The sequence below is a fragment of the Callorhinus ursinus genome, unplaced genomic scaffold, assembly GCF_003265705.2.
Source record: "Callorhinus ursinus isolate GAN/ISIS: 27379988/994484 unplaced genomic scaffold, GSC_fseal_2.0 scaffold15, whole genome shotgun sequence".
Classification (NCBI taxonomy): Eukaryota; Metazoa; Chordata; class Mammalia; order Carnivora; family Otariidae; genus Callorhinus; species Callorhinus ursinus.
The window spans coordinates 5,026,997-5,040,151 of NW_027397077.1; the positions used below are offsets into that span (position 1 = coordinate 5,026,997).

Sequence of the window (13,155 nt, forward strand, 5' to 3'; positions counted from 1 at the left end):
TGATACTGACTCCTTAAGGTTACATTTCCAGCATTTTATACATGTTCTTTAGTTTGTTTTTGGTTTTTTTTTTCCTTCACAACTAACTGTAAATCCTAATGGGTCAACCAAAATGTGAGGTTCAAGACTGGTGGGTTGACTGTGAGTTCCTAAGAGGCAGGCACCATCCATATCTCTTTGGTACCAAATAAACCTACTACTGTAGTAGAGTCCAGCACATAATGCACATTCAGATACTGGTTTAATGAATCATCAAAATATGGCACTTTCCAGCTTATAGAATATTTTTTAATACTTAATTTGATTCTTATAATAATAATCTTTTCAGAAAGGCAGATCAGAAAGGACTTCTGATTCAAACAAAATGATACACACTCAGAAAATTTATTTTAGTTGCCTCAGGTTAAGAGACGAGTAAATGGCACAGCTGGAATTAAAAATTCAAATTTGAAATCCAATGGCCTTTTACAGTTATCTACAAATGTCTATTTAGAACTGATATTTTAGTGGATACTTTCCTGAGGAATTCTTAGAAGGGACTTGTGGTAGATTAAAGATGGCCACAAAGTCACTGGCCTTCTTTCCATGGAGAGAAGGGTCTATAATCCCTCCTTTGGAATCAAGACAGGCTCTCTAATTGCCTTGCCCAAGAGAAAAGAGTGGTGCCATTTTCCAGCTCCCGGCTTGGGAACTTCATGTTCTGATCCTTGGAACGTTCCTTCTGGGAGTCCCCACCTGCCACGTAGTAAGTATGTTCCAGAGACCACAGGGAGAGACCATGAGACTGTATGAGGAGGGGACAGGGTCAAGCCACCCTTGCCAAGGATCAGGACTTGAAGGGATCTGTCTCAGACACTCCAGACGAACCTACCCATGAGGTGAATACCACTACAATTCAACAAATAACCCCGTGGAGCAGAACTGCCCCCAGGTGTTTAGGGCTCAAATTCTGTACAATCATGAGATATAATAAAATGGCTGTTTGGTTTCTTTTTTCTAACTGCTAAGTCTTGCTTTGGGAAGAGAAATTTGGTATCTGGAAACGGGGTGCTGTTTTATCAAAAAAGATCCAATGGCTTTGGATCATGCAGTGGGCGCAGGCTGAAAGGACCTCAAGAAAACCAAAGGCGAGAGCTTTGAGACAGAGAGGGAGAACTTACTGGAGGTCGGAGAGAAGTCAATCTTTATTCTATAACAACACTGTCACTTCTAGTGATGTGGACAGAAAGGGTCATTAACGAACTTGTGGATCTGGCTGAAGTGATTTCCAGGCAAAACATAAACGTCCTTTAGGTATTTTATTACAAGCAGCCAGAAGAGAAAGGAACCAAAGAAGGAACTATTCAGTTTCCAGGCCATCATTACTGGAGTCAGAAATCTCCTAGACAACTGAGAGCAAACAGAGCAGGATTTGAAGAAAGAACGGTTTCTCATCTCTAGTTGCTACCAGCAAGGATTTAAAACTAGAAAATGGCTTCAGGACAAAGATAAAATCCAGAGCACTACCAGTTAATCATGACCTCAGAGTAAACAGCTCAAGGTGTGGCTGTAAGAGCTTCTAAACCAAGTGCATGGTATGATTTCTAAGAATTATAAGGGTATGCCTGCCTCTTAGACCCTCTCAAGAGATGGGAGGATCTCTAAGTATCTTTAGAACATGTCTCCTATATTCTATATTACCATAAACTAATGTTTTCATTCAAGTTTGGAGTTTTCAATCAGCCATGATTTCTTCCCCTCCCGCCCCCCCCCACCTCCTTCACACTCTTCTTTCCTTCTGGGACTCTTACTGCAGGTAAAGAAAGCCCCTTAGCACCAAAGAGGGCTGCTTTTTTAATGGAAAAGGAAAATGACTCAGAAGGCGGAATCCAAAGCCCAGAAGGCCAAGTCAAAAGCTGCAGAGAATAAGTCATAGGGGGCAGGACCGGCCCCTGGTGAAGAAAGACACTGGAAATGCGCACCTGACTAGATTTCAAAGTTGCTATGAACCACAAGTGCTCTCTTGGTGCCTCCCATTTTCACCCTTCTTGAATGTGAGTGCAGTTTTTCTCCACATGTCCTACCACTGTTATGTCAGTTCTCAAATTCTTCCAACTGAGAAGACCAAGATGCAAGGAGCTGTACCTGAAAGACTATTCCTAAGGGAGCTTCATCTGTACCTGGATTTGATTTAGAGAAGACCTGAGACCCCCAGCCTTAGCCTGACATCATAAACATGAAACAATGGAATCTTTACTTTTCAACTGGGAGAAATGTAGGTAATTTGTGACCAGAGGGCAGACTGTGGGGTTAGGGTGGCATGCCTTCCATCTAGAGGTGTGGTCGATGATCCCCGCACCTTGAATCTGGATAGAACTTTTGAATGGGAGAGCTGGGTTGAGGTCATACAGTGCCAGGTTGGGGGCCCAAGCCATAAGACACTGGCAGGTTCCCATTCTCATTGTTCAGGACACTCTACTCGTAAAGTTATAAGCTTCCACGTGAAAAGTCCAACTACTGTGATACCATCCTAATATGAAGAAGCCCAAGATAACTCTGTAGATGAGCTGTGTGGGGACAGTGATGCCAGCCAGTCCCCCATGGTACAGCCACCCAGGTCCCCCCTCACAGCCCAGCCAATGCCACACAGAGCAGGACTTTTCCAGCTAAGTCGGCCTGAGCTTCTAACTCACAAAAATGGTGAAATACAATAAAGAGATGATGTTCTTAAGCTGCCAGGTTTTGTGGTGGTTACACAGCCACGGGGAACTGGGGCAAGAGCACTGCTGATGCTCAGGTTGGGGAATCCTGAAGGTCTGGCTGCAGTGATGACCAGGACCTTCCCAAGAAGGGCTGGAGGGAGCGCCCGTGTATTCACATACTGGCTTTATGGAACTTAAGAATGATGGAGTCAGGGAGCATGCCACAGATGCATGCTAGATGAAGAACAACCACAAAAAGATTAATGATAACAAAGAGGTAACTTGGTTGTAATAGAGTTAAGGTGAACTCTACACAACTAAGCATGGATTTCGACTAGTAGAACAAGGGTAGATTCTGTTCAGTCATTTAAGGATGAAAGTGAATATAGCTAACTGTGGGCAAAATGGTCAAATAGGTCAATTTCTCCTTCTGTCTTCTCTCAGCAGTATCAAGTAAAAAGATGGTTTCAATGATCAATGCATATAGCATCAATCCATTTCTGTCAATACTTAATCTGGTAAAGCCTAAGGACTACAACGTACAATGAAAAATTTCCTATCTCAAGAAAGAATTTCAGGCAAAAGGGAGCAAGTAAGAAGTATCATTGAGGGGCAAGAAAGAATCTTCCTGTTACTCCAGAACCAACACCCAGTAACCATGAAGACAAAACTACTTTAGCCATTTCAAGGTACATGGACATGGGATGGTGACAGAATCAATCTGAAAGAAATGTCTGTGGTCTTAAGAAAATGTAATCTCTGCTATCTTGGAAGAACTGAATCATCCTGCTGCTGAAAAAATACATACTTTAGTTTGGGGGGGGTTCTGCTTTATTCCAGCAATAGTTCTGGACTCTTCCTTCCAGCTAAACCTAAGCACCCAGATGGAAGGGATATAGAGCACCCAAACAATGGTGTTCCTTCTCACACCCACACACCACTCTTCAGGTGGGTCAATTCACAGCTTGTCAGTAGGTGCAACGAAAAAATGGATGTGCTACTGAAGAGTCCCTCATATGGCAAGGAAGGGGAAAAGCCAGAAAGCATGCCCACCCTCCCTGCGGGTTGTGGAGCTAGATTCAGAACCTATAATTACCACTCCATGTCAGTGTGACAAACAATTAAAATGTATCAAGGAAAACTCTTAATAACAAAGCTGTTTATAGATACAGAAGAACAAAAAGAGAGTAAGAGAAAACTTGGATTGGCTAGATAAGCTGTACTAATTACAGTAATTTCAATGAATTCCTTACCCTTAATTCCCATGTAGCACACAAATGATTATGTGTGCTGTGAAACGCATGACACCCAGCTGTAAGTGGCACTCAACAGTTCACGCGTGCCAAGTCATGCAGCACACACATGTGTATCACTCACAGATCTGTGGAAAAGGCAGCTGTCATGAGAATAATGATCTAAGTTCCCAGTTATCAGAAATAAGACTGAGTGAGCATGAGGGAGTAAAAACTCAGTGACCTGGAAGGAAAATGTTCTTTGGACTCTTCTAAACCTTGTACGGAGTATGGAAGGACCAGAGCAACTGATCCATAAAAGCAGTTTTTCTACAGTAAAGGAATCAAACAGCTGTTGCAAGGTGGTCAGGAGTGCACAATACACAAACTTTTGTGTCCAAAGCTGCACATCTTAACAGCTATGAGGCCACCATGTTTTCATCCGCCATGAAAACATCATGAAGCATCTGTAAAATGTTTTACGGAGTCTACCATTTTAGTTCCTGCTCTGGCAACCTACAATGAAGCAGGCACGGTGGCAGAGGGAGAAGAAACAATGGGAGGGCAAGGGAGAGCAACAACTCTGTGAGAGGGAAGTGGGTCCAGAACAGCCCAGCCGTAGACGTCACAGTGGGTTCTGTCTGGGAGAACTGCAAGAGACAGTTCAGGTCGGACAGGCAAGAAATGACGCCTGAGAACCGAGAAGGGTCCTGAGCAGGAAAACTCGTGAATTGCACACTAAAGAGTTTGAAATTTTCGCCTGAGTTAGGGAGCTTATTTAAGAAAGTATCATGTTCCTGTTTGTATTTTTAAAGATTTTTCTGCATACTGTATGATTCCATTTATATGAAGTCAAAAAAGCAGAAAGTAATCCATGGCATTAAGAGGCTAGCAACTGTTCTTGGGGGGAGGGGCACAGTAACTGGAAGGGAATATGAGGAAGCTTCTGGAAGGCTGGGAATGTTATGTTGCTTGATGTGGGTGTTGTCTGTGAGCCCATAGGTGGGCTCAGTCTGTGAAAAATTCACTAGCTGTAGACGTATATTCAATAGACTTATTCAAATATGAGTTATACTTCAATAAAAAAAAATGAAAAAGATTCCTCTGGCTGAAAACACAGAATGGGCTGAAAGAGACAGGCAACAGATGATGGGAAGCCAGCCCAAGGGAGTAGTGAAGGGGCTGGGCATCACCAGGGGCACTAACACAACCAGGAAGGATTTGGTGGCTTAGCAGCCGTGGAAAGTGAAAGAAAGAGAGGAGAGAGAGAGGACCCCAGGCTGTGGGTTGAAGACTGGGGGGATGGTATGCTGTCTGCTGATAAAAGTCACAAAGGACAGAAGCCCCCTGGCCTCCAGTTCATTTGTGAAACAGGCCCAAGGCGGCCCTTAAGGTCCCTGGTGACAGTCTGAACAACGAGAACTCAGCTCAGAGACAATGAGGTGCCAGAGTCCAACCTGGCAGAAGGAAGAGAGGCTCCAAAAACTACTTCTGATGAAGGAGCAAAACCAAATGGACTTGAAACCACCGTCAAACTGGTATCCACGTAAGTACTCACTCTGTCAAGAGTCCCCAGAGGTAGGGGAAGGTAGAGGAGAGAGACTACCTAATACTGCAGTTAAATCACCATGAAGATCAGGCGGCATCTTGGGAAGAGACTGGGAAGTCTGAACATGCAGGACCTCCAGCTACTGTAACAGGAACCAGCAGCTGGGGGAGCCGCCTGGAGGGACTGGCAACATCCCCCCTCCTCACGGGCGGCACCTATGCCCGATGGTGGGCACTCAGAACGGAGGTCTCGTGATTTGAACTGGGTCATCTGTGGGTCTGTTATAAATCATGCATCACAGATTAAACACTTGGAGAAGTAGTCTGCAGCAGCTGTACAGTCTGTGGGTATTAAAGACCATGAAAGAATATCTTGACCAATAGATTAAGAACAGCTCAAGATAAAACGATTAGGTATGTTCCAGTAAATACTGCTCAGAACATGGGAATCCACGATGGAAGGAAACTACTTCGGAGGGTAGGATGGAGAAGAGGTGAAAAGGTGTTTTTTAAAATTTCACATACTCATGCCTGGAAGGCTTTAAAATGCTAAATTAACACAAAGTGGGGAAAATAACATTCTCCTTTCTTCTTAAATATGCCATGAAGCCAATACTAGGTTATAAATAGAGAAAACCACCCCCAGAAAAGCTGGCAAATTCAAGAAGAAAAAGAGTTATTTTAGGTCCCCCCTCTCCTTTCAGTCTGTAAGAGAAGGGTGAAGTATTTATACAAGGAAACAGATTTTTGTCTTAAAGATCACAAACATTTCAATCGAGCAGAAACTGGAATAGTCCGAGACAAGTTATGCAGGCCAACACGAGGGACTTTAAGTTCTGTGTCCCCCCCCCCCCCCCCCCACTTCCCCCCCCCCACGCCCCAACGCCACACGAACAAAAGAAGCCCTGAGCGGCGCCCCCCCCCCCCCCGATCTGCGACTCGCACCCCCGCCCCTCCTCCTGCCTGCAAATTCTTAACCTAGAAATGCCGGTCAAGCAGTCATCTCCTGTTGGGTACTACCGTTCCCAGTAACGGAAAACAAGGCGACCATTCACAGCTGAAGGGAGCCTGGCAAGGGCTGTGAGCGGCAAACCTTGGCTTTGGTTGCAGCTGAGGCGAGAGCAGCTGCGGCAGCCGTGGCCACATTTCCTTCGGAAATTTCGTGTTCTACTTTCTTCTTCCCAAGATCGCTTTCTCTTTCTTTACAAGTATCAGTGAGTTCCTTGTTCTCTTCAGTTTCCTTTTCTTCTGAAAGAAATCAGAAAGCTTTATTACCAGTGTGCCCAGCCTCAATAAGCCACCATACTTCTCACCTCCGCCACATGACAAACTAGGACTGAGGTTACAAAGAGATCTCAGTGCCACCGCCTTCTTAAGATTTGTGCAGAATCATTCCATGCATGTAAGTGCGCCTCTATCTGAGATGGATTTTCTAAATAGTACACTTTGTCTCCCCTTCATTTCTCCAAGCTCTCTGTGTAGTTCCCGAAGAGACAAAGGGAACTAAGCCCGAAGACCAACAAGATCAGTCAATGCAATGCTCCTGGAAACCCTGGGGTCTGCGGGAAATCAGAAGCTGAGAGCTAAGCACTTCCGCAAGCCACTGACTCGGAGACCAAAATGGCAGGTCTGCGTGGTGACTTCAGTCACACAGAACAACTTGTCTGTCTACATGCTACTGACACAAGGCAGCCCCTAGCATTAACACTGGTGCCTCGGAGCAAAATAAAACTCAAACTCTAACGTACGTTTACTGTTACATTAAGAAACAAACCCAAAACGAGTAAGATAATATTTCTGTATAATTAAACTGCCCCCACTTCTCCAGTGTTTTTTAGTTTTACATAATAAAGTCTAAAGAGGGGACGCCTGGGTGGCTGTCGGTTAAGCATCCAACTCTTAATTTTGGCTCACGTCATGATCTCGGGGTCATGAGATCAAGTCCCACGTCAGGCTCCGTGCTCAATGGGGAGTCTGCTTGAGATTCTCTCCTTCTTTCTCTGCCCCTCCTCCAGCTCTTTCGCTCTCTCTCAAATAAATAAAATCTTTTAAAAATAAATGAAGTCTAAAGAGTTTCCTTGAATTACCTGATTTGGTATCCTCACTAACTTCACTGTCCTGCTCCTTCTCACTGTTTTTTTCATTTTCTCCGTCTTGTGCTTTATCCCCTTCATCTGTTTCATTTTCCCCTTTGTTTTCTGCCTGAAAGGGGTACAAAAGAAGAGAAAAGAAGAGTGAGCAAAAACAGTCTTTCTACAAGTGACATTACCTTAGAGTAACAAAAGTCTCTACTATTTTTGTCAGGAAATGAACTAGATTCAGAAGGGCCTTGGAGAGAAGAGCTGAAAAAGAAATTAATAAATTCAAAGAAATATCTTTCACTTCCTCAACACCTGAGTGCTCACATGTCAATACACCTCCAAAACACACAGTCCCTACCCTCTCTGTGCCCTCTGCTATAAAGCCAGGGTCACAACGTCCAAAGGATGTCATGCAAATTCATATATATTACTTACTGGTTAAACAGAGAAAGGCTTCATAAATGAACAAATGAATGATCGACTACCTGTCCAAAAGGACCAAGAGCATTTAAACTGGACATGATCAACAGAGAAGCAAGATGGAATGCTGCCAAAATAAAAAAGCTGACAAAGCCCTTTAATATAGTCATTTGCTAATGGTTTTTGGGAAGAGTCACAATAGGGCATCAGTGATTATGCTCTGGGGACCAAAAACTTCAATTCCTCTGGTTAGAATTTGGTTTCATTTATGGATTTCGAAATCCCTGTGACCTCGGACAAATCATGTAACACTGTCTATAAAATGAAGAGATTATCATTGACTTGATGAGACTGTTTAGGAACCAGATGAATTCATAAATGCACAAATCTAAAGTACAAAGCATAATATTTAGAACAGTGTAAGAACGGTTTTACCTCATCCTCATCTAATTACAATTTTAAAACACATGGCAATCAAGACCTTAAATCCCAGCTTGTATATGTTCACTCAAATAGTGAATGAATGCTCATCATGTGCTAATCTTATCTTTTCACTGAAGTATAACCGACACACAAGTTTTATTAGGTTCAGGTGTACCACATAACAATTTGATAATTCTATACATTACACAATGCTGTGATAAAGCTAGTTACTGTCACCATACATTATTACAGTATTGACCATATTCCCTATGCTGTCAACCCTGTGACTTATTTATTTTATAATGGGAAATTTGTACCTTAATCCTCCTTCACCTACTCTGCCCATCTCTCTAACCCCTTTCCCGTCTGGCAATCCCCAGTTTCCTCTCTGTATTTATGGGTCTACTTCTGTTTTGTTGTGAATGGCAAGATTTCATTCTTTTTTATGGCTGAGTAATATTCCTGTGTGTGTAAGATACACACCACTTCTTCTTTAACTATTCATCTATCAATGGACCTTTGTGTTGCTTCCATGTCTTGGCTATTATGAATAATGCAGTGAACACAGGGGTGCACATATCTTTTTGAATTAGTGTTTTCATTTTCTTGGGATAAACACCCAGTAGTGGAATTGCTGGATCAAATGGTAGGTTCTATTTTTAACTTTCAGAGGAAGTTCCACAGTTTTCCAGAGTGCCTGCACCAATTTACATTCCCATCAACAGTACACGAGGGTTTGTTTTCCCCACATTGTTGCCAACACTTGCTGTCTTTTTGATATTGGCCTTTCTGATTGGTGTGAGGGGATATCTCGTTGTGGTTTTGATTTGTGTTTCCCTGATGATGAGTGATACTGAGCATCTTTTCATGTGTCTGCTGGCCATCTGGATGTCTTCTTTGGAAAAATGCCTATTCAGGTCCTCTGCCCATTTTTAAATCATGTGCCCCTGATCTCGAAGACACTGTAAAGTCCTGTTCTGCCTTACTCACCAGGCATTCCGAGCCTCTCTGAGTAAGAGGGCGGGTCACAGACACAGGGGGCACTGTGATGGTGCCTTCTGCACACAGGCTTTAGTGTCCCTCCTCCACTGCTGGTCGGATCTTTGATTCCCTGTCCTCCACTTCAATTTCAATTGTTATTGCGCTACCTGCTCTTTAAAACCGACCTCAAACATCATCTTCTTATTAAGACCTGCCTGATTATTTTCCTGCTGGCAGTTAACTCTCCTACAAAATCCCTTAATATTCTATAATTCTCTTCTGGCACAAGTACAGGACCAAGCCCTGTAATTCAATATTCATAAAAACCACAATTTTGTATTCATTTTCCCAACTGTGCCTGAAAGGGATATAAAAGAGGAGGCCGGGGAATAGATAAATCTTCCCAGAATGAAGAGTGAAAAATGTCATATGTTATGTTTTGTGAGAATTACACCTTAAACCAGCAAAGTCCAATGGCTGAAAGAATCATTTGTAATCCCCTGAGAGGGATCAAAGGTCAAAATAAACCCAAACCGTTATGCTCTGAAAGGCATGCTCTCTCTGTGTCTTTCCTGTGGTAGGAGAATTCAAACAGACAGACTTCACCTTTTCAGGCTGTTGACCATCAGTATCTGTTTCCATTTTTTCCTCTTCAGCCCCTTCTACGAGCAAAAGAATAAGAACAAGTAACACAAATATGGAACAAAGGTAAAAGCTACCATACACCTTTGATGCTTGAAACACAAGTACGCACAATAATATGGATGAGTCTCCCAACTGTAAGGCTGACATAAGAAGTCTAGCATAAAACACAGACTTTATGATTATATGAATTTCAAAGTTCAAAAACAGATGCAAGTAATCAATGGTGTTAGAAATCAGGACAGCGGTTAACCAGGGAAGGGGTGGGCAGACAGAAAATGGTTCAAGGGAGGGGGGGCCTGAGGTGCTGGTAATGATCTTTTTCTTGATCTTGGGGCTGCTTACATCAATGTGTTTAATTTGTGAAAATGCATGGAGCTGCACACTGAGGGTTTTTACTGTTCTGCATGTATAAAAATAAATACCTCAAAAAAATTTTAAGTACAAAAAAGCAAAAAAAGAACCCCAAATAATTTATTACTATTTAACCAATGCTTAATGAGGATGTATTTGGAGTATTTTGCGTCGGGTACTGGAGAAATAATGCTGAGCTAGATATTCACTGAACCTCCAGAACATCACATTCTGGCTGGAGAAGACACAAAGGGACAAGTCCATCACAGATGTGCATGCAGGAGACGCTGTGAGCAGCACAGAGGGCATGACTGTTTCAGTGGGGGAAGAATAAATGGTTACAGCCATGCAGACATGGCTGGGGCTGGGGGTGTGTAGTACAAGTATAGAGAAGGACATTTCAAGGGAAGAGACAGAAAGACTCAAGGGTGTGGGGAAAACGTGAGTCCTTGGTGATGACTAGGAAAGGGGGAGGGGGACAGATGGGAAAGATCAGAAGGAGGGACATAATGCTGGTAAGGGCCTCAGGAGGAAGAGCCCTGAATGTGGTACTAAGGGAGTCTTAACTACATATATATATAACTTAACTATATATAAGCTTAATTATATGCTTAACTATATGTAGCTAAGAAGTTAATGAAGATTTCAAAAACAAAGAACACAATCAGATAAATATTTTTGGTTTTAGAATTTTATACAGAAACAAATATTTTACACATAATGAGGGTTTGCCGTGGTTTTAAATAAAAACGTTCAAATACCCTACAGCTTTAATTTGAATATTATCCTCTTGTAAATAACAAGACTAGTAGCATTTATCCTCAATGAGAATACTTAAAACATATTTAAACAAACAGTTTAAACTAATCATGTTAAAGTTATTGAATAGGAAAATCCCTCTTGCTCTAATTCTTGCAGATGGAAGCAAACCTCGCTTTCAGAATTCTGACTGACCAGGAGCTCCAGGGGGCATGATAGTTTGGGATATCACGAATCTCACATAAGGTAGAAGATTACTACCTTCCAAAAAATCCCAAAAGACTAGAGTGCCAGGAGTGGGGCCAGAGTGTGGAAGTAGCGGAGCCAGGGTCTATATTTGGGATCCTGTACCTGGATAGAGTATTTGGAAAGTTGGAGGGGCAGGGTCACACCCAGACATATTTGCTTTGAGTAGCTCAGCATCAGGAAGCTCAGCCCTGGACTAGCCAGGTCCAGGGCAGGGAAAGGAAGCCTGGGATTCTACAGAGCCGGCCGGGGGGATGGCCAAACGGGATCTCAAGCCAGTGGCAACCCCTGGCTATTAAGAGAAACAAAATCCTCTGCAGACAGTTTTTCTAATCCCAGTTGTAGCTGTCCAAGTAATGAGCTCACAAAGAGCAAAACACCAAGAAAGGAAGCCACTAACACTGAGCAGAACCATCAATCGACAGTGTCAGCACTCAAGATTGCCAAGATGAGATCTGCCAGATCCCAAATCTAGCACAGCCATCGATCTAACAGATAATTAAAAGAGAGAATAATAAAGATCTCCAATCAACAAGAGAAATATTAGAGATGTGCAGAGATTTTTTTTTTAAAAAACCCAAAGATCAAAAAATTTTCTAGAAATAAAGTCAAGAGAAACAGATTACACCAGGTAAAAAGAAAAGCACAAAGCTATAAAACACCTCTAAAGAAATGATCCATACAGAGAGCACGAAAATGGGAAATACAAAAGCATAAAAGATAAGCCAGGCAAAAGCAAACCCAAGGAACGGTGGCATTTTCATAGTACTATTACTTAATAAAGGCATCAAGAATAGCGCATTATTAGAAATGGAGGGCAATGTAATGAAGAAAAGGTTTAATTCACCAGAAAATTTTAATTTTTCATACTTTTAGGAACCTAATAAAAGAGTGTCAAACTATACAATGCAAAAACTGACAGAATGGCAGGACAGAGATAAAAATGTGCCTCACAGTGGGGATTTGAATATACTTTACTCAATTAAGATCAACAGTGGATGTAAATGCAGCAAGATGGTTCTACGCCCACCAATCAGAGAATATATACGTATTTAATTTCAAGCTCACACGTTACACATTAAAAAATACTGGTCACAAATTAAGTCGAAGAGCAAATTTTAACAAATTTCAAAAAGTCAGTGACATACAGCCCAAGGTTTCTCACCATAATGCAATGAAATTAGAAGTTTAAAATATAAATTTCTCTGTGCTTAGAAATGTAATTTTGGGAGTCAGTAAAAATAGCACAAAGAGGGAAAGGGAAACGTAAAGCCTTCTTGAACTTACATCAGAAAAGTAAAAAAAGCTTGATGTTTACATGCTCTATATTCTTGAGAAGCAGAAAAAGAATAACAGAATATAGAAGGTACGGAGAAAAGCATAACAAGGATAAAAATCAAAGAAAAATAAAAAGCAAAAATACGACAGAGTTAAAACATACAACAGAGAGACTCAATATACCCCAAAGTTGGTTCTTTGAAATAATAAAGTCGATAAATTGATGTGAAAAATCAAGAAACGTGGGGCGCTTGGGTGGCTCAGTCGTTAAGCGTCTGCCTTCGGCTCAGGTCATGATCCCAGGGTCCTGGGATCGAGCCCCACATCGGGCTCCCTGCTCCGCGGGAAGCCTGCTTCTCCCTCTCCCACTCCCCCTGCTTGTGTTCCCTCTCTCGCTATCTCTCTCTCTGTCAAATAAATAAATAAAATCTTTAAAAAAAAATTTATGAGTCTATAACTTTATAGACTTATTTAATCATACCCATGAAGTATCTGATAAGGCTCAGTATC

The 13,155-nt window shown here is 42.1% G+C and overlaps 1 protein-coding gene across 3 annotated transcripts in view; it reads right to left on the minus strand.

The window, feature by feature from the left end:
- The window catches only part of SMARCC1 (SWI/SNF related BAF chromatin remodeling complex subunit C1), a 172,706-nt gene that overhangs the window by 37,562 nt on the left and 121,989 nt on the right, over nucleotides 1-13,155 (minus strand). For 2 of the 3 annotated variants that reach the window (XM_025884851.2, XM_025884853.2), the window contains exons 22-24: nucleotides 9,973-10,028; nucleotides 7,549-7,663; nucleotides 6,555-6,709 (exon numbers count right to left, since the gene is read on the minus strand). In XM_025884851.2, the coding sequence (XP_025740636.1) occupies nucleotides 6,555-6,709; nucleotides 7,549-7,663; nucleotides 9,973-10,028 (326 nt within the window). The remainder of the gene's footprint in view (nucleotides 1-6,554; nucleotides 6,710-7,548; nucleotides 7,664-9,972; nucleotides 10,029-13,155) is intronic. The other variant, XM_025884852.2, reaches the window with a different exon arrangement.